This window comes from Hippopotamus amphibius, chromosome 14 (genome assembly GCF_030028045.1).
Source record: "Hippopotamus amphibius kiboko isolate mHipAmp2 chromosome 14, mHipAmp2.hap2, whole genome shotgun sequence".
Lineage (NCBI taxonomy): Eukaryota > Metazoa > Chordata > Mammalia > Artiodactyla > Hippopotamidae > Hippopotamus > Hippopotamus amphibius.
The window spans coordinates 11205266-11227459 of record NC_080199.1 but is presented as its reverse complement, the minus strand read 5'-3'; the positions used below and the strand labels follow the sequence as shown (position 1 = coordinate 11227459).

General features: G+C 40.9%; 1 protein-coding gene across 1 annotated transcript in view; it reads left to right on the top strand.

The window, feature by feature from the left end:
- The first annotated feature begins 872 nt into the window (after positions 1–872).
- TM9SF2 (transmembrane 9 superfamily member 2) overlaps positions 873–22194 on the top strand; it is a 67560-nt gene continuing 46238 nt past the window's right edge. Inside the window, exon 1 of the mRNA XM_057707561.1 lies at positions 873–1206. Coding sequence (XP_057563544.1) covers positions 1042–1206 — 165 coding nt within the window. The 5' untranslated portion in view covers positions 873–1041. The remainder of the gene's footprint in view (positions 1207–22194) is intronic.

Sequence of the window (22194 nt, the reverse complement as noted above, 5' to 3'; positions counted from 1 at the left end):
ATAGCCCTCAGTAAGGTCCCCGAATAAAACAACTCACAATTTTTATGTTGTGTGTTTTTCTTTGTCACCAAAAGCAAGTTTGAAAAATGCTCAGAAAATGAACCACACAAACACACAAGTATGTATGTGCATATACAAACAGACATCACATCACTTCAATAGGAAAACTGACAGAAACTTGCTCAAGGATGATCATACCAGGTTTCTATTTTGCTGGAACTACATTTCTCATTGGGTTCTCAGGTGTGCTCCTGTCTTCTTTTGCAAGGAAATGTCAACGCTACCTTCTCCTATTTGCCTACTCCCATTTTTCTCCCCACCTCATTTCCACTCATCCTTAAAGAGGTCTTGTTTAGTCTATGCAAACAATCACTGTCCCACGCAGGAATGAGCCACCGCAGCCAATGCTGGGAACCTGTCCCTGCAAACACCTCTGAGTAGCGATTTGAAAATTTGTGGCTAGTTCCTTCCCATTTGTTTCCTTATCCTGCACCCAACCGTCTCCCGAACTTCTTCCCTCCACCAACTCAGCCTCCATCAGCAAGTACTTTTCGCAGCACCAATTCTGTATTAGGGGTTGGTGTGCCTTGGGTACTGTGGTGAGGAAACCGCGGAAAACTGGGGCAAGGCAGCAAGCTTGGGGCGCTGGGCAAGTGAGACGGCCCACAACGCCCCAAGGGAGATCTAGATCGGAATTCGGAATAGGAACGAGAGCGCTGGAACCTTTCTCGCAAGAACCACCCCAGCCGGCCCGCTGAAAACCCGGAAAGCGGATTTCCTCCATTCTCCCTCCCGGAAGCTCCTCCGGGCGCTTGCGGCCGCTCTCACTGAGCATGTGCAGGCGGCGTTGCGCATGCTCCGTCGAGGTCCGGTTCGGCGTCTGTTGCGGAACCCGCGGTGTCTCCTAGCGCAACCGGAACTATCCGTCGCGGGGCCGGCCTCCCTCAGCTGCGGCGGCCTGGTCGTCTTGTCCGAGTTTCCCCGTCCCTCCTTCCCTTTTCACCCCCGCAGCTCGGCTGCCCCTTCCTCGAAACAGCCGTCATGAGCGCGAGGCCGCGGGCGCCGTCTCCACCTCGGTGGCTGTTGCTGCTGTCGCTGCTCCTGCTGGGGCCGGCCCCGGGCCCGCGTCGGAGCGCCGCTTTCTACCTGCCGGGCCTGGCGCCCGTCAACTTCTGCGAGGACGGGAAGAAGAGCGACGAGTGCAAGGTGGGTGCGGCCTGGCGGGCGCTCGGGTGCGCTGTCGGAAGCAGCAGCCTCCCCCTGCCTGGGGAGCCGGGGTCCGAGGGGGAGGGGTGGGTGCGGTCGGGTGTCCCCAGAAGCGCTGGGGGGTTGGCCGGGCTGGGGGTCGGCGGCTCTGGAACGGCCTCAGGAGCGCGGTGGATTCTGGAGGACTCGGAGGGCCTCGGGCTCGCCTCCCTTCTAGCGGGCCAGGTAGCACGAGCAGGTGTGTTCCGTTTTCCTGGAACAGAGGCTGTGTGTGTGCGCGGCGCTCTTTGGAGTTGGATGCGTGCAAGTCAGCGAACGTTCCACGAACGAGTGTGCGCACACAGCCCCGTGTCACGACTCCGGGGAAGGGGACGGCCAGGTCTTCCAGTAACTTTTAATTTCGTTGCTTCTCGTTTTCTACTTTTCTGGGACCCTGGTTTGTTATGAGGACTTGTTCTTTCTAGGACTTCGGTATTTTAACCTCACGATTAGCAGTCGCTTCCTTATTTGTGGGATTTAACACCCATAACCGCCTAAACTGCATTAATAAAGAGTCGCTGTGATGGTTGAGACAGTTAATGTCTACCTTTTAAGTGTAAAAAAAAAACTGCAAAAAATATATAAAATTCCACTATTTAGTTTCTCTGAGATTGTTTTGAACACTTAAAAGGAGCAGACGGTAGGAGAAACCGGCGTTTTCTTCCTGGGGCAAATCTCGAAAACTGTGATCTCTTACGGCCTTAAACTCACGGCTTTCAGTTTAACTAGTCGTAAAAGAGACATAAGTAAAGTAACCTGCTTTTAGGTTACTCGGTATAGGGTAGGACAGTATACATGCACAATTATTTTAGGTTGCTAAAACTTACCCTTTGGGGCGCAAGAAACTCTCTGAAACCATTAATGATTCTAACAATTCAAAGAATCGTTCAACAAACCTTTATAGTCTATAAATAGATTTATTTACTAAGTTTGATTTTTTTAAGCTGGTGTTTATTTTATTACTGCTAGCTTTATTATAGTTGTGAATTTTGAGCTTATTTTAGGGCACTAAAGAAGCTATTAAATTTTTCATGGCATTTTACAGTTTCTGTTTAAAAACTTGAATCTCTAAAAATGTCTAAGGATCTAAAAGGTTTACTCAAGTCAACAGTTGACACTTGAATACCATAACTCTCCTACCTTGCAGTGCAAGACGCTTTCACTCATTGGGAGTTCTGACTGAAAGAAAATAGTGCTTCCAAGTGGAAGAGAGAGCTAGTCTCACAAGCACATTGGTTTTTCCATTAAGTATTTTAGTAATCAGCCTTTAAACACGTAGTATTTGGTCTTTAAATTTAACAGCAATTGTATATTGTATAATAGTGCCTTAGAAACAAAAAAGATATTCCTGTCTCCTAGGAACCTGAAGGTAAAGGTCATAAGCTTATGACTGATTATCAAAATCTCACATGTTGTAAAAGATGGATGTCCAAAGTGCTCTAAAACACAAATGAGGAAACATCTGTCGTTTGAAGTCTTAAGGGAAAGCTACAAAGAGGAATTGACATTTGAGATGGACTTCAGACATAAGTATGAGTGAAATTTGCAGGTGGTTTGCCAGACAATTTTGTTTCCTCAACAGGTCCTTCTTTAGGAAGCTACTTTTTAGTTAACTTTTGATTAATTTCAGGAAGTCCTTTTGGATTTCTAATTTTCACAGGTATAGGGATAAAACAGGCAAGACACATCCTTTTTCTGAAATGTTTGTATTTCATCTTTCTTGCCTGCTGCTCTCACATGTTGGTCAGTGGAAACAAATCTTAGACAAGTAGAAAGATGTACTTTTAGCAGTTTCCCCCTAAAACTTGACTAATGGGTGTACGGAATTTGAAGTGCACTTTAATATTTCTTCTCTTTGCCTCTCAAAGGAGAAAAACAGTAAACAGTTTAAATTTTCATTACTTCAATCAGGGTATTAGTACTTTTTTTCTCATCTATTCCATATTTGTTAAGGAAGACAGTCTTATATACACTATCAGAAAAGTTAAAGGGACTTGTAAAAATTGGAAATGGGAGTTGTGAAATGGGAATAATTATTTGCAGGAGATGCTTTTAGGTTAGGGACTCTGGAGTTGGATGAATTGGGTAGGTCATTGATACTGTTTCCATCAGTTTTTCCATCTGGAAAATAGAGATAATCATATTTGCTTATTATATATTCCCCTTGAAAGATGTTTTGCCTTTCTTAGAGGGAAGGTAGAATATTTATCATTGTTGCAATATTATACAATGTTCATAAGTGTAGAGGTGAACCAAGTTTATCTTCAGCATAAGTGTAATTTATGGAGTATAGTCTTTACATATCCTATGAAGTCCATGTCCTGTGTTTAGCTCACTATGTATATTGAGAGACAATCAAAAGAACCCTGAGGATTTGGTCATTCTCTCCTCTCAGAATTATTTTATGTTCAATTTACTGGCATAGAAACTGGAGTCCAGTGAACATAAAATCATATTCATATACCTCTAACTTCTGATTTGTGATCTTATTAGCATTTATAAATATTGTGCTTGTGTTCTGTGGCTTGTGTGTGGGGCTTTTTTTTTAACCTTGCTATCATTACATATACATTTGAATATCAACATAGTGCACGTTTTCATTGGTTTTTATTGACTATACAGTATTTCATTGTATTACCGTAGTATGGTTTGCTTAGCTATTTCTTACTTGTAGGGCATTTAGATTGGTCCCGATTTTTCTCTATTGTAAATAACTTTGCTAGACTGTATTTAGCAGGAATTACTTGCATATTCACAAATTACTAGGTAAAAAGCAAGAAGCAATTTTATAACTCTATTTAATATCACCAGGTTTCTTTGAAGAAAGATAGGTTTGATTTACAATGCCATTAGCTGAATGATTCCCTGTGTCTCCACAATATTTTATAGCTTTTATTTATTGATTTAATAGTTATGTGAACATACCTAAAACATTTTTAATGCTGCATTGCTTTTGTTGATATTGAGGTTTCTCTATCTTTTAATTCTTTTTTCTTATTTGTCTTATTTTGGTAGTTTTTGAAACCACAGTATTAAAGAATTGAACCATGGTATTCCCTTTCCTCTAGCATTTTACTTTCTTAAACTCAGGCAATAATATGTTGAGTAATATGTAATATGTAAGTAAAATAAGCCCTGGTCAGAAGTGAATAGATAGATGTGCAGTTAGCTTTAGATTGAGTCTCAAGTGTGCTGAGTGGCATTCTAATGGCTAATAGCTGCAGATGAGTGAGGAGTTCACCCTTGCTGCTTGTAACTTTCAAACAATTATTTAATAGCTTGTCCACATGAACAGCTAAATTTTAGAAGACATCTGCCACTTTTTTACTGTTTGATATATAGATCATGTTCGTGGATGGAAGATTAAGATTTTCTTTCTTTTGTAGTAAGGAAAAATGACCAAATATACCCACTGGTGGTTAAAAAAAAAAAGAGTTTAAATGAATTAGTTTAACAGCTTTTTTATAAAAAAGAAAATCAGAATCATACTTCTAAATTTCCTTTCTTGGTAGTTATTTTTAGAAGCTTTTAATAAATTCTTTGTCTGTATTTTGGGAGCAATTGCCTATAAATATGGAATTAGTCAAATTTAAGAAAACAGTTCTAAATGTTGCTCCAAGCAGACACAAGAATGTATGTGTATCTGCCTGTTTTAACTTGACCTTAGAGATAGTTTGAAGATTTTTAAATATTTAAAGAAAAAATATAATTTATGTGTGTTCTTAATATAATATATATATGTATTGATATTCAGTGTCATGTTTTCATAGTTTTTTCTGGAAGAAGAGCATTGATTCTTAGCTACTGGAAATTAATCAGTATGTGAGGGTTACTGATACTCTTTCAAATATGAAATCTGGCATTGGAAAGAATGACTTTGTGATAAATTCACATTCCAATAATTGTTCTTTGTTTCTCTGAAAAGGTACATGGAACCGAGAAGGTTAGTGTTCAGAAATTAAATTTTTGAATAAAATTATTTTAAAACTGTGATTGTTCATTCTAGTGGATGTGAGAACAAGGATTAGGAAAGCAAGCATGGTCAATGTAGATAAAATACTCTCCTGCCGCCTTTGGCTCTCCACAAAGGGAAGCCCTGCAAGAGGTGTGTTCTTGACTATCTGAAACAAAGCCACAGACATGTGCTCCACACGCAGACCCACAAACGTTCTAGAAACTGGTCTGAGCTCAGTCAGCCTTAGAGCCCGGTTCCCAAAACCCCTCCTTCTATTCCTCCTTGCAGTTTTCTATCAGAGTCCTCTTAGTAAGTGTTGTACTGAATGTAGTTAATTGTAGCTGCCTATATGCACTCTACAAGGCCATTCTCTATTGCCATGAAAATTAAGTATTGATGAAAGGCTTTATAAGAAATTTGTGAAATATATTTTCCTTTGTTCTTTTTACTCTTAACTTTCATACCTGTTTAATGCCCTTAGCTAATAACAATGATAGAGACTAGTTTGTGTACTTTCTGTGTGCCAGGTGTGTATTAACCTTAGTTAATCCTCACAACAATCCTGTGGTTTTTAAATGGGGAAACTGAAGCTGGGTAGGATGCAGTACCCTCTTAAGCATACATACCTGGTAAGTAGCGAAGCTAAGATACAATTCCAGGAGTGTCTGAGTCTGAAGGTTAGGCTCTTCACCGCATTGGAATACTGCTGGATCTTCCAGGCTGAGTGCTGTACCTCTTCTGCCCTACCCTGTAGATTCCAGGCTGCTTGTAATTCTGGACTTCCACAGTTATTGCAGTTACAACAAAAAGCTCTTTACCTGTGTAATCAATTTTTAACCAGTCACATTTTATGTTTATTCCTTTCTCTGATATGATCTAAAGTTGAAATTTTATTTTTTGATGGGGGAGTAGAGGAAGAACCTTAGTATCTAAGAGATCAGCTTCTGGGCATTGTTGGTCAGGTAATTCAAAGCTCAGGAACATCCGTTTGTGGGTTTCAGCGTTTCTATTGGAATTTTTAAATTATATCTGGGTTAAGGTTTTCCGTTTTCAGACTTTTTCTCGCTATGGACTTCTCCAATATTAAAGTAGTTGAACCTTCCATAGTTCTCCTTTTCTATGGCTGTACTTTGGTATCTCAGACCCTTTTGTGACTAGTCACTTGCTTTGATCATTGTGCAAAGTCATATTTCTTCACTGGGATTTCTTTCTGCCTTGAAGAACAATTGTAGGGACTTCCCTGGTGGCACAGTGGTTAAGAATCTGCCTGCCAGTGCAGGGGACACGGGTTCAAGCCCTGATCTGGGAAGATCCCACATGCCTCAGAGCAGCGAAGCCCGTGCGCCACGACTGCTCTAGAGCCCGTGAGCCACAACTGCTGAGCCTGAGTGCCACAACTACTGAAGCCCGCATACCTAGAGCCCATGCTCTGCAACAAGAGAAGCCACTGCAATGAGAAGCCCTCGCATCGCAACGAAGAGTAGCTGACACTTGCTGCAACTAGAGAAAGCCCATGTGCAGCAACGAAGACCCAATGCAGCCAATAAGTAAAATTAAAAAAACAAAAACAACAAAAAAAATTGTAGGTGCGGGGTGGGACATGTGTGATGGCAGTTTGTAAAAGCAGAATCAAAAGAAAGAAACAAGGAATGGGGAGAAATGCAGTCCTATACCATGGCATGCCTTGAAACAGTAAAATAGGACGTGGTCGTGACCAGAGTTGGGATCAGAAGTAGAATGGGCAGATGGGGACTAGGAATAAATTTGGGAGATGGATTTAGAACGGAGATGATAGAACTCTAAATTAAATAAAAGCATTTCCATAAAAGATTTCTTAGGGTGGTATTGTAATCAGTCGTGTTTTTTCTGTGTCTTGCTTTAGAACTTACAGTCTTGCTTTAGGATTAATCTGTACCTTTCTTAAAATGCTTAATGTTGTCACAACTTTTCATGCTTGTAATAACTCATTTTGGGGTAGTTTGCAAGTGGAACTGTAAAGAAAGTAACCTTTAAGGCTAATTCAAGTCATGTCAGTGATATTTTGGAGTTGGCTGTCTCTATTTAAGGCACATTTCCAGAAGGAGAAAAAGAAAATGTTTAGAGTGGAAAATGACCTTAAAATTAATCAAATATTGCCCTCTTATAACGATTGATATTTTAATAAGAAAACTAAATCCCAGTAGCTACCCTAAGAACACATAAATCTCTTAGTCACTCTTTTACTTTTTTCTTGAATATATGCCCTATCTCCCCATCTGGATTATAAATTCTTTGAAAGGCAGGCATTTGTGCATTTTATATTCTTATAGCATTCACAGTGTCTAGTATAGGACATTATGGGCTTTTTTTAAATATAAATTTACTTATTTATTATTTATTTATTTATTGGCAGCGTTGGGTCTTTGTTGCTGCACATAGACTTTCTCTAGTTGCAGTGAGCGGACACTACTCTTCATTGTGGTGCACAAGCTCCTCATTGTGGTGGCTTCTCGGTAGCTTCTCTTGCGGCACGTGGGCTCAATAGCTGTGGCTCATGGGCTCTAGAGCACAGGCTCAGTAGTTGCTGTGCACAGGCTTACTTGCTTCGTAGCATGTGGGATCTTCCCAGACCAGGGATCGAACCCGTGTCCCCTGCATTGGCAGGCAGATTCTTAACCACTGCGCCACCAGGAAAGTCCCCATTATGGGCTTTGAATAAATGTGTTGATTGAATGAATTTCTCATGCTCTTTCAGGATTTGTTGTTGTGAATGTTCTTCGGTTTTCTCATATATTACAAATTCTACTATTTCCCCATATTTATTACTTCTTTTGAAGTCATCTTTCCTGCTTCTAACATCTTTCCACACTAAATTTTACTCTTTTGTCTTTATTTTTTACTGCTTTGATTTGGCTCCTGTCACTTCATAACATGACTAAAGTCTACTCTCGTCTTTAAAGCCTTTTCTTTTTTCAACTTTTAATTGTGACAATTGTCAAAATTCAAAAAAGTGGAAAGAATAGTATAATGGTCACCTGTATATGCCCCTAGACCCGACAGTTGTTTATTCTGTTTGTTTTATCTGTGTGTATATTTATATTTTTTAGGAATGAGTGTCATGTTTGTAGCATACTTTTTGCCCTTCATGAAACCACATAAGCTCATAGCAGTGTCATATCCTTTCTCCTTTCTTGCAATTTTAAACATTTGCCCTACTGTCATATTAAGAGAATCTCGTAATAGTACTCTTATAAGACTTATAATAACTTCTGAAATTTCTTTGTTTCACTATAAGGGTCAGTATTTAAAATAGTGTTGTAAATGTAGCATTTACAAATATGTTGTAAATTGCTCTGTTTTGTGTTAAAGGTATCAATTTTAATTTACAATTCTTAGCATATTTTAAGTGAGATAAATCTTAAATTTTCAAATTCTCACAATTTGAAAAAGGAAGAATGAATGAAAGTACTACAAAAATAGCCAAGATAAACTGAATATCCAAGGTGTGTTTTGATTAGTTCACCAAACGACAGGAAAAGTTCCAAAGTAAGTCAGAAGAGACTAGAAGGAAGAAAAGTGGAGGACTGAGAGAAGCAGAAGTGGTAGCAGCAGTTGAGTTTACTCACTTTTTTGAGCCAACAGTCAAGTTTTTGAACTTATTTCTTTGTCTTAGAGCAAGTAATCCCTAGCCCATACGGTTATGAGAATTGTGCTTGATAATTATTATCTTCCCCTTTCCTAGACTAACAGCCAAGAAGGGAGTAATGAATAAGCATTAACAGTAAGTAGATCAGAAGCCACTGTCCTTAGTGTCCCTTAATGGGAGGGAGGAAGGAGGGCTTCTCACAGAAACCCTCAAGGTTATCCTCATACTATTATGTGTTCAAATTGAAGAAGGTCCAGCTTCTCTAAAATAATAGATAATAATAGCTATCTTTATCTAACTTATAGTTAAGCATTCAACTTATAGTTATTGTTTGCCAACTATGAACCAGCTTTTGTATTGTTTTCTGTTTTATTATTACATCATTCATTCCTCACATTCAAAATTACTTGCCCATGAGCACATATTTATTAACAGTAGACTTAGGATTTGAAATGAACCCAGCAGTCTGACTCTTCTCCTTCCAAACTGAAGTTGTGTTCCCTGTTTATATGCTGTGTATTAAAATTAATTTTGTTTTTTCGGTGAAAGATTTGTGAGAAGAATTGTTTTTTGGATTTTGCTGTCAACATTCTGGAAATTTTTGTGGACAGCCCTTGATAACTGTAGGCGTCCTTATAAACCACAAAGCAAGGCTGAAACATGCTTCTTAGGTGACTTAACACTTTTGTTATTAGGAGTAGAATCTGAAGCTACTTCACTAGATCAGGAAAAGTTGATAGATAAGGTGAATTTAATGGGGAGTTGATAGTAGACAAAATGCCAAGTGTGAGTTGGATAAAAACTAATAATGTACAAAGAAGGTAATAGGGAGGGAGTGTGTGTGGGTCTTTGGGCTATAGACTGAAATGGAATAAGTGTGGTAATAATCAGTTTAACTGATACTAAGTTATATAAACAGAAGACTAAAAGCCAGCATGGTGTCTAGAACAGTAATTCTCCTGGCTTCTAGAGTTTGATTAAGAGACTTAAGTAGACTTAGAGGGAACCAGTGAATTTGATTTCTAAAATTCTGACAGATTGTTTTGTTTTGTTTTTTTGGCATATGGGCTTAGTTGCTCGGTGGCATGTGGGATCTTCCTGGAGTAGGGATCGAACCTGTGTCCCCTGCATTGGCAGGCGGATTCTTAACCACTGCGCCACCTAGGAAGCCCAAGGTTGTTTTTCAAAAAGGTTATATTGGAATTTAAAGTGGTGTGGGTTAGTTTAAGGGCAAGTGGGGCAGGGAATAAATCGTGGGGAATGGTAAACATGGAGACAGACTTCCAGAAGTGCCTGAGGCTGATCTGGATCTTAAATTCAGCAAAAAAATGAATGTGAAATGTTTTAATTTGCTAGTAGTATTAAGCTCTTGTATTAACATAAAGTAAAGCCCCTAGGAATATACTTCCAGAGGCTCTCTTAAAGTTATGTGAGAGAACAAAAAGTAGTAAATTAATTTGATCATGGACAAGTTAAGAAAGTATATTTGAAGAAAAACAATTAACAATTATATATTTGAGGTGATGAGCTCTAAACTATCAGTTATAGAACATTGGAAAGAGATAAAGCTTGTCATTGAAGAATTTATGCTTTTGGCCAGAAAGGCTAATGAAAAGTAACAGTGTCTTTCTACACATATATAAAACTTTGGTGTTTTTACCTTGAGTCCTGCATGTAATTCTCAATGATACAACTTTTAGGAAAGATATGAGAGCAGGGCAAAATCCCAAGAAAAGCAGCTGGCGTGTTCAAGGAGATACATGATTCGAAAGATTGACCTTAATACAGCTGATTCACTTTGGTGTACCTCAAAAACTGGCACAAGAGTGTAAAGCAATTATATTCCAATAAGGAGCTTAAAAAAAAAAAGACTAAGACCTTTCCGTTTTGAAAGATTAAGACTCAAAGGAGAGATGAGAGAAGTGAGAAAATGAGAATAGGGTTTTCCTTCAATCATGTAATCCTGCAGCCAAGAGATGCACTGTGAAACTTCAGAGAACGTCATAGGCTAAGCAGAAATTTTTGCCTCATCCATTGGGTGGAAATGGAAGAAACTTTTACCCTAAATTTATATGCTCTTCAACAGTGTCCTAATTTTTTTTTTAATGGCATCAGATCTCTGAACCTTTTGCCCCGTTTTGGGTTTCCTAAGAAGTGACTTTAAAGAACATTGGAAAATACCTAGAAAACAGAGCTCAAGGATGAACTAGGAGTCCAATCCAGCTTGCTGTCTGTTTTCTAGGGTCCTTGATCTAAGAACTGTGTTTACATTTTTAAGTGGTTAGAAAAAAATTAAAAGAAGAATAATATTTAGGGATGGGTGAAAATCACATGAAAATCAAATTTCAGTGCCCATAAATAGTTTTATTGGGTTACAGCTGGGCTTATTCACGTATGTAATGTTTGTGGCTGCTTTCACACTACAATTGCAGAGTCTGCTTGTCCAGCAGAGCCTAAAATATTTATTCTCTGGCCCTTTAAGAAAAAATTTGCCAACCTCTGGGGTAAACTAACATTCGAGTTATTTTTCCAGGTAAAGAAAAGATTGTAATGACTAAAGTATTAAGTATCTGGAGAGGGTATATAAACGGTACCTAGCAGCATTTTATTCTTTTTCATAACTGTGCTGTCCGTATAGAAGCCGTTAGCCTCCTGTGACTTTTTAAATGTAAAATTAAATAAAAATTTAAATTCAGATCTTCAGCCACACTGACCACATTTCAAGTGACCATTGGGCCGGTGTGGCTACTGGCTACTGTACTTGACAGAACAGATAAAGAGTATTTTCATCATAGCTTAAAGTTCTATTGAAGATTGGTGCTTAATAGTAAATACATAGTATTTTGTAACAGGCACTGTTCTTGAATCTTCTGAAAAACCACTTGCAGCAGAGATTAGTATTACCTCCATTCTGCAAATGAGAAAACCAAGGCACAGGGAAGCGAAGAAACTTGCCCGAGATCACACAGCTAGTAAATGTCAGAGCTAGGATGTAAAGCCAGGCAGCCTAGTTTCAGAGTCTGTGTTTTTTTTTTTTTTTTTTTTTTTTAAAGCTCTTTATTGGGATATATTTGCTTTACACTCTCGTACCAGTTTTTGAGGTACACCAAAGTGAATCAGCTGTATTTATACATATGTCCCCATATCTCCTCCCTCCCGCGACTCCCTCCCCCGCTCCCTGTCCTGGCCCTGTAAGGCATCACCCATCATCAAGTTGATCTCCCTTTGTTATAACAGCAACTTCCCACTAGCTGTCTGTTTTACAGTTGGTAGTGTATATATGTCAGTGCTACTCTCTCACTTCGTCCCAGCTTCCCCTTCACCCCCCACCCCAGCCCCGTGTCCTCAAGTCCATTCTCTACATCTGTATCTCCACTCTTGCCCTGTCACCGGGTTCATCAGTACCATTTCTTCAGATTCCATATATATGAGTTAGCATACGGTATTTGTTTTTCTCTTTCTGGCTTACTTCGCTCTGTATGACAGACTCTAGGTCTATCTACCTCATTACATATAGTTCCATTTCATTCCTTTTTATGGCTGAGTAATATTCCATTGTATATATGTGCCACATCTTCTTTATCCATTCATCTGTTGATGGGCATTTAGGTTGTTTGCATGTCCTGGCTATTGTAAATAGTGCTGCAATGAACATTATGGTACATGTTTCTTTTTGGATTATGGCTTTCTCTGGGTGTATGCCCAGTAGTGGGATTGCTGGGTCATATGGTAGTTCCATTTTTAGTTTTTTAAGGAACCTCCAAACTGTTTTCCATAGTGGCTGTATCAGCTTACATTCCCACCAGCAGTGCAGGAGGGTTCCCTTTTCTCCACACCCTCTCCAACATTTATTGTTTCTAGATTTTTTGATGATGACCATTCTGACTGGTGTGAAGTGATGCCTCATTGTGGCTTTGACTTGCATTTCTCTAATGATTAGTGATGTTGAGCATCTTTTCACATGTTTGTTAGCCATCTGCATGTCTTCTTTGGAGAAATGTCTATTTAGGTCTTCTGCCCATTTGTGGATTGGGTTATTTGCTTTTTTGGTATTAAGCTGCATGAGCTGCTTATATTTTTTGGAGATTAATCCCTTGTCCGTTGCTTCATTGGCAAGTATTTTCTCCCATTCTGAGGGCTGTCTTCTTGTCTTGTTTATGGTTTCTTTCGCTATGCAAAAGCTTTTGTTTCATTAGGTCCCATTTGTTTATTCTTTTTTTAATTTTTTTAATTTTTTAAAATTATTTTTATTTTTATTTTTTTTACAATAAACTGCATATATTTAGAGTGTACAATTTGTATCCCAATCTCCCAATTCATTTCCACCCCTCAACCCTCCCTGCTTTCCCCACTTGGTGTCCATATGTTTGTTCTCTACATCTGTGTCTCTATTTCTGCCTTGCAAACAGGTTGATTTGTACCATTTTTCTCTAGTCCACATATATGTGTTAATATACAGTATTTGTTTTTCTCTTTCTGACTCACTTCACTCTGTATGACAGTCTCTAGGTCCATCCATGTTTCTAAAAATGTCCCAGTTTCATTGCTTTTTACAGCTAAGTAATATTCCATTGTATGTATGTACCACATCTTCTTTATCCATTCATCTGTTGATGGACATTTAGGTTCCTTCCATGTCCTGGCTATTGTAAATAGTGTTGCAATGAACATTGGAGTGCATGTGTCTTTTTGAATTATGGTGTTCTCTGGGTATATGCCCAGGAGTGGGATTGCTGGGTCATATGGTAGTTCTATTTTTAATTTTTCAAGGAACCTCCATACTGTTCTCCATAGTGGCTGTATGAATTTACATTCCCACCAGCAGTGCAAGAGCGTTCCCTTTTCTCCACACCCTCTCCAGCATTTACTGTGTGTAGATTTTCTGATGATGCCCATTCTGACCGGTGTGAGGTGATACCTCATTGTAGGTTTGATTTGCATTTCTCTAATAGTTAGTGATGTTGAGCAGCTTTTCATGTGCCTCTTGGCCATCCGCATGTCTTCTTTGGAGAAATGCCTATTTAGGTCTTCTGCCCATTTTTTGATTGGGTTTGTTTTTTTGATATTGAGCTGGATGAACTGTTTATATATTTTGGAGATTAATCCTTTGTCTGTTGATTCATTTGCAAATATTTTCTCCCATTCTGAGTGTTGTCTTTTCATCTTGCTTATAGTTTCCTTTGCTGTGCAGAAGGTTTGAAGTTTCATTAGGTCCCAGTTATTTATTTTTGTTTTTATTTCCATTATTCTAGGGGGTGGATCAAAAAAGATCTTGCTGTTATTTACGTCGAAGAGTGTTTTTCCTATGTTTTCCTCTAGGAGTTTTATAGTGCCCATTTGTTTATTCTTGTTTTTATTTCCTTTATTTATTCTAGGAGGTGGGTCAGAAAGGATCTTGCTTTGATGTATGTCATAGAGTGTTCTGCCTATGTTTTCCTCTAGGAGTTTTATAGTGTCTGGCCTTACATTTAGGTCTTAATCCATTGTGAGTTTATTTTTGTGTATAGTGTTAGGAATTGTTCTAATTTCATTCTTTTACATGTAGCTGTCCAATTTTCCCAGCACCACTTATTGAAGAGGCTGTCTTTTTGCCATTGTATATCCGTGCCTCCTTTGTCAAAAATAAGGTGCCCATATGTGCTTGGGTTTACCTCTGAGTTCTCTATTCTGTTCCATTAATCTTCCTTTCTGTTTTTGTGCCAGTACCATACTGTCTTCATCACTGTGGCCTTGTAGTATAATTTGAAGTCAGGAAGCCTAATTCCACCAACTGCGTCTTTCCTTCTCAAGATTGCTTTGGCCATTTGGGGTCTTTTGCGTTTACGTACAAATCGTAAGATTTCTTGTTCTAGTTCTGTGAAAAATGCCATTGGTAATTTGATAGGGATTGTGTTGAACCTGTAAATTGCTTTGGGTAGTATAGTCATTTTCACAATATTGCTTCTTCCAATCCAAGAACATGGTATGTTTCTCCATCTCTTTGTATCGTCTTTGATTTCTTTCATCAGTGTCTTATAGTTTTCTGCATACAGGTCTTTTGCCTCCTTAGGCAGGTTTATTCCTAGGTAGTTGATTCTTTTTGTTGCAATGGTAAATGGGATCATTTCCTTAATTTCTCTTTCTGCTCTTTCATTGTGAGTGTATAGGAATGCAAGAGATTTCTGTGCATTAATTTTGTATCCTGCTCCTTTACTAAATTAATCGATTAGTGCTAGCAGTTTTCTGGTAGAGTCTTTAGGGTTTTCTATGTATAATATCGTGTCATCTGCAAAGAGTGACAGTTTTACTTTTTCATTTCCAGATTGGGTTCTTTTTATTTCATTTTTTTCTGTGATTGCTGTGGCTAAGACTTCCAAAACTATGTTGAATAATAATGGTGAGACTGGACACCCTTGTCTTGTTCCTGTCCTTAGAGGGAATGCTTTCAGTTTTTCACCATTTGGAATGATGTTGGCTTGTCATATATGGCTTTTATTATGTCGAAGTAATTTCTTTCTGTGCCCATTTTCTGGAGAGCTTTTATCATAAATGGATGTTGAATTTTGTCAAAAGCTTTTTCTGCATCTATTGAGATGATCATATGCTTTTTATCCTTCAGTTTGTTAATATGATGTATCACATTGATTGATTTGCATATACTGAAGAATCCTTGCATTCCAGGGATAAACCCCACTTGATCATGGTGTATGATCTTTTGAATGTGCTCTTGGATTCTGTTTGCTAGTATTTTGTTGAGGATCTTTGCATCTGTATTCATCAGTGATATTGGCCTGTAATTTTCTTTTTTTGTGGCATCTTTGCCTGGTTTTAGTATCAGGGTGATGGTGGCCTCGTAGAATGAGTTTGGGAGTGTTCCTCCTCCTGCTATATTTTGGAAGAGTTTGAGAAGGATAGGTTAACTCTTCCCGAAATGTTTGTTAGAATTCGCCTGGGAAGTCATATGGCCCTAGGCTTTTGTTTGTTGGGAGATTTTTTTTTCCTTTCCTTTTTAAATTTATTTATTTATTTATTTTATTGGCTTTGTTGGGTCTTTTTTTGCTGTGCACGAGCTTTCTTTAGTTGTGGTAAGTGGGGGGTACTCTTTGTTGTGGTGCGTGGTCTCCTCATTGCCGTGGCTTCTCTTTTGTGGAGCATGGGCTATAGGTGCGTGGGCTTCAGTAGTTGCAGCACATGGGCTCAGTAGTTGTGGCTCATGGGCTCTAAAGCGCAGGCTCAATAGTTGTGGCCCACAGGCTTAGTTGCTCCGCGGCATGTGGGATCTTCCTGGAGCAGGGATCGAACTCGTGTCCCCTGTATTGGCAGGCGGATTCTTAACCACTGCGCCACCTAGGAAGCCCAGTTGGGAGATTTTTAATCACAGTCTCAATTTCAATACTTGTGTTTGGTCTGTTCATGTTTTCTATTTCTTCCTGGTTCAGTCTTGGAGGATTGTACTTTTCTAAGAATTTATCCATTTCTTCCAGGTTATCCAATTTATTGACGTATAGTTACTTGTAGTAGTCTCTCATGAGCTTTTGTATTTCTGTGGTGTCAGTTGTTACTTCTCCTTTTTCATTTCTAATTCTGTTGATTTGTATCTTCTCCCTTTGTTTCCTGTTAAGTTTGGCTAATGGTTTATCAATTTTGTTTATCTTCTCAAAGAACCAGCTTTTAGTTTTATTGATCTTTGCTGTTGTTTCCTTCATTTCTTTTTCATTTATTCCTGATCTGATCTTTATGATTTCTTTCCTTCTGCTCACTTTGGGGTTTTTTTTTGTTCTTCTTTCTCTCATTGTTTTAAGTGTAAGGTTAGGTTGTTTATTCGATATTTTTCTTGTTTCTTGAGGTAGGACTGTATTGCTATAAACTTCCTTCTTAGAACTGCTTTTGCTGTGTCCCATAGGTTTTGGGTCGTTGTGTTTTCATTGTCATTTGTCTCTAGATATTTTTTGATTTCTTTAGTGATTTCTTGGTTGTTTAATAGCGTATTGTTTAGTCTCCATGTGGTTGTATTTTTTTACAGTTTTTTCCCTATAATTGGTATCTAGTGTCATGGCATTGTGGTCAGAGAAAATGCTTGATATGATTTCAGTTTTTTTGAATTTACCAAGGCTTGATTTGTGACCCAAGATGTGATCTATCCTGGAGAATGTTCCGTGTGCACTTGAGAAGAAAGTGTATTCTGTAGTTTTTGGATGGAATGTCCTATAAATATCAATTTAGTCAAGATGGTCTAATGTGTCATTTAAAGCTTGTGTTTCCTTATTTTCTGCTTGGATGATCTGTCCATTGATGTAAGTGGGGTGTTAAAGTCTCCTACTATTATTGTGTTACTGTCGATTTCCCCTTTTATGGCTGTTAGCATTTGCCTTGTGTATTGAGGTGCTCCTGTATTGGGTGCATAGATATTTACAATTGTTATATCTTCTTCTTGGATTGATCCCTTGATCATTATGTAGTATCCTTCTTTGTCTCTTGTAACAGTCTTTACTTTAAAGTCTAATTTGTCTGATATGAGTATTGCTACTCCAGCTTTCTTTTGACTTCCATTCGCATGGAATCCCCTTACTTTCAGTCTACATGTGTCCCTTGGTCTGAAGTGGGTTTCTTGTAGACAGCATATGTAAGGGTCTTGTTTTTGTATCCATTCAACCAGTCTGTGTCTTTTGGTTGGAGCGTTTAATCCATTTACATTTAAGGTGATTATTGACATGTATGTTTCTATTACCATTTTCTTAATTGTTTTGGGGTTTTTTTTGTAGGTCTTTTCTTTCTCTTGTGCTTCCTGCTTAGAAAAGTTCCTTAAGCAATTGTTGTAAGGCTGGTTTGGTGGTGCTAAATTCTCTTAACTTTTGCTTGTCTGTAAAGATTTTGATTTCTCCATGGAATCTGAATGAGATTCTTGCTGGGTAGAGGATTCTTGGCTGTAGGTTTTTCTCTCTCAGGACTTTCAGTGTATCCAGCCACTCCCTTCTGGCCTGCAGAGTTTCTGCAGAAAAATCAGCTGTTATCGTTACGGGTTTTCCCTTGTATGTTATTTGTTGCTCTTCTCTTGCTGCTTTTAATATTTTTTCTTTGTGTTTAATTTTCTTTAGTTTGATTAATATGTGCCTCGGTGTATTTCTCCCTGGGTTTATTCTGTATGGGACTCTCTGTGCTTCTTGGACTTGATTAATTATTTCCTTTTCCGTGTTGGGGAAGTTTTCCACTATAACCTCTTCAAACATTTTCTCAGATCCTTTCTTTTTTTTTTTTCTTCTTTTGGGATGCCTATGATTCAAATGTTGGTGCGCTTAATGTTGTCACCAAGGTCTCTGAGACTGCCTTCCATTCTTTTTTATTCTTTTTTCTTTTTCCTGCTCTGTGGCAGTTATTTCCCCCATTCTATCTTCCAACTCACATATTCGTTCTTCTGCCTCAGTTATTCTGCTGTTTATAGCATCTAGAGTATTTTTAATTCCGGTTATTTTGTTGTCCATTACTGTTTGTTTGCCCTTTAGTTCTTCTGAGTCCTTATTAACTGTTTCTTGTATTTTCTGTATTTTGTTATCAAGATTTTGGATCATCTTTACTATCATTACTCTGAGTTATTTTTCAGGCAATTTTCCTATTTCCTTTTTATTTATTTGAACTTGTGTATTTTTACCTTGTTCCTTCATCTGTGACATATTTTTTTGTTGTCTCATTTTCCCCTCACTTTGGATGAGTGGGATTGTGTTCCTGTCGCACTGGGTGTTTGGCCTGAGGTTTCAGGCACTGGAGTTTGTAGGCTGTTGAGCATAGCTGAGTCTTGATGTTGAGGTGAGAACCTCTGGGAGACCTCACTCTGAAGAATATTCCCTGGGAACTGGGTTTCCCTGTTAGTCCAGTGTTTTGGACTCAGAGCTCTCACCTCAGGAGCTCAGGCCTGACCCTGGGCTTGTGAATCACAAGCTGTGTGGAGCAGGGAAAACCAAAAAAAAAAAAAAAAGTAGGAGAACAGCAGAACAAATAGCAAGATAAAAAATACGATGATAGGAAACTAACAGATGTGTTAGAAAAAATTTTTTTAAAAAGTGGAGCAACAACTGGAAGGTTAAACAACTGCAGTAGCCTAAGTGAGGAGGTGGGAAGGAAAAAAAAGAAAGAAAAAAAAAAGCCAGAAAAGGCTTTGGCTGTGGGGGCATGGCTTAGACAAGGGCAGGGGTGGGGGGAGAAGTTAGGCAATGGGCAGGGTCTACACTTAAGGCCCTTAGGGTGGTGGGGAGTTGGGCTTATGCCCAGTGTGGCAGAGTGGCCCAGGAATGCCTCTGGTCCTGGGGGCAAAGGACCAGGTCAAGGTATCCAGCGAGCTCCCTGGGCCCGAGCTGGTGGGAGAAATGCGAGGCACCTCCCCTAGTTCTCCAGTCTCGGAGGGTCCCTCCCCTTTGGGTTCTCTTCTTCCTCACCCTCTCTCCTATTCCCCTAGGACCCTCACAGCTGCAGGGGGCACTGGAAGGCAGGAGACCGGACTCTGATGCCCAACAGGCTTCCCAGGGCCAACTGGGCTAGGGTAACGCCTGCTGCACTTCCCCAGATCTCCCAGTCTCATAGGGTCTCTGTCTTCCCCTCCCCCGCCCCTCACTCTCCTAGGTCCCAAGCAGCTGGAGGGGGCCCTGAAGTGTGAAAGACCAGGTCCGTGAGCCTAGCCAGCTTCCCGAAGCTAGTGGGCAGGGGAAATACCTTCTCAGCCTCCCTTGATCCTCCAATCCCAGAAGGTCCCCTCCCCTGCCTGCCTCTCCTCTTCTTCCTTGCTTTCCTTCTATACCCCCTGGACCAATGAGACCTAGAGGGGCCCCTGAAGGACCAAAGACCAGGCCTGGGGGTGCAACTGGCCTCCTGGTGCCAAGTGGGGAGGGGTGATTTCCCACAGCATCCCCCCTGATCCTCCGGTCCTGCAAGGTCCCCTCCACCGCTGTCTGCCTCTCTTCCCTCTTCTCCTCTCCTCCCTCCCTCCCACGCCTGTACGACCCACTCAGCCGGAGAGACAGAGGGACCAGACCAAGAGACCAGACTTGGGAGCCCAGCAGGCCCACCAGGCCCAAGTGGGCAGTGGAAAGGTCCTCTGCACCTCCCCTGGTCCTCTGCTCCTGGAGCATTCCACCACCAGTCTGCCGCTCTTCCTCTTTCCCTGCCACGCTCCCAATGTCCCCAGGACTGATGCGTCTGGGAGGGGACCCCGGAGAGTTGGAGACCAGGCCCAGGAGCCCAGCAGGCTTCCCGGGCCAGTGGGCATCAGAAATGCCTTCCACTCCTCCCCCAATCCTCTGATCCCAGAGGGTCCCTCCCCTCTTCTGCCTCTCTTCTTTTCCCCCCACCGCTTCCCTCCTGTACTTCTAGGACCAACAGCCTGTGGGAGGAGCCTTGGAAGGCAGAGGACCTGCCCAGAAGAAATACCTGCTGGTGCCTCCCCTATTCTGACCTGGAGAGATCCCTTCCCACCCCCACTGTCTGCCTCTCCCCCCCCCCCCACCACGCCTCCAGGATCCTCGTGCTGGAGGGGTCCCAGAGAGTAAGGGACCAGGCCTGGAAGCCCAGTTGGCCTCCCTGGCCAAGAGGGCAGGCAAAACGCCCTTCTCTCCTCCCCATCCCCTCACCTCCCCGTCCCCCAGTCTCAAAGCCCCCACCCCCACCTGTCTGCCTCTCCACCTCCTCGCCCCTCCTCCCTCCCTCCCACACCCCCAGGACCCAGGCAGCCCAGAGGGGGCCTTGCAGGGTGGAGGGCTCCGCTGGGGAGTCTAGCAGGCCCCCAAGCCAGAGAGCTCAGCAGGCCTCCTGGGCAGAAGAAACCCAGTTGCAGTTTCCCCGATCTCCCCAGCCCCCAAAGATCCCTCCAGGCGGGAACCTCCCCCCCTCCCCCAGCCACCCCCTAGGGGCGCCGGTTCCGTTGGGCTTCCCCTTTCCCACCCTCCTGACTTCCCCCAGGTCCTGCCCGGTTGCTCCGGGGTTCCTGCAGTCTGCTTGGGCCTCAGGTCCCCCGCTGGCCTCCGGCAACTGTTCTGTTTGTGGGGAGACACGATCTCCGCGTCTTCCCACACTGCCATCTTGAGAGTCTGTGTTCTTAACCACTTTATACTGAACAAGTCGAGAGTAGGGAATATGCTATTTTTTAAAAAATTTATTTATTTATTTATTTTTGGCTGTGGTGGGTCTTCCTTGCTGCTCACGGGCATTCTCTAGTTGTGCGGCAGCTGCTCTTTGCTGTGGTGCATGAGCTTCTCATTGCGGTGGCTTCTCTTGTTGCAGAGCATGGGCTCTAGGCGAGTAGGCTTCAGTAGTTGTGGCATGTGGGCTCAGTAGTTGTGGTGCATGGGCTTAGTTGCTCCTCGGCATGTGGGATCTTCCTGGACAGGGCTCAAACTCGTGTCCCCTGCATTGGCAGGCAGATTCTTTTTTTTTTTTTTTTTTCTTAATTATTTTATTTTATTTTTTTGGGGGTACACCAGGTTCAATCAACTGTTTTTATACACATATCCCCATATTCCCTCCCTTCCTTGACGCCCCCCCCCCCCTCGAGTCCCCCCCACCCTCCCTGCCCCAGTCCTCTAAGGCATCTTCCATCCTCGAGTTGGACTCCCTTTGTTATACAACAACTTCCCACTGACTATTTTACAGTTGGTAGTATATATATGTCCGTGCTACTCTCTCGCTTCTTCTCAGTTTCCCCTTCACCCCACGCCCCCTCCCATACCTCGAGTTCTCCAGTCCATTCTCTGTATCTGCTTCCTTGTTCTTGTCACTGAGTTCATCAGTACCATTTTTAGATTCCATATATGTGAGTTAGCATACAATATTTGTCCTTCTCTTTCTGACTTACTTCACTATGTATGACAGATTGTAGTTCTATCCACCTCATTACATATAGCTCCATCTCATCCCTTTTTATAGCTGAGTAATATTCCATTGTATATATATGCCACATCTTCTGTATCCATTCATTTGTTGATGGGCATTTAGGTTGCTTCCATGTCCTGGCTATTGTAAAGAGTGCTGGCAGGCAGATTCTTAACCACTGCGCCACCAGGAAAGTCCAGGAATATGCTTAATTGTAGCATATGTGATGAAAATGTGGCTCTATGGATTTTGAAACTCAAAACATAGAAAGTTGTGTAGAATATAATAACTACATTCCTTCCTAGAAAGTAATCTAAAGATGTAAACTGGATTAGCTTTTCAGGAACTTTCAGTCTTCATTAAGATATATTAAATAGAGCACTTGGATTCTGGTGTATCTTCACAGCAGTGTTGACCCCTTATAATTAGTGAAAATTATTTTGGCAGAGGAAGATATCAGCTGGGAATTTTGCCTTCACAACAGTTACATACTTGTGATAATTACTCAAGCATTCTGTAAGCTTAAATATCATGTCCC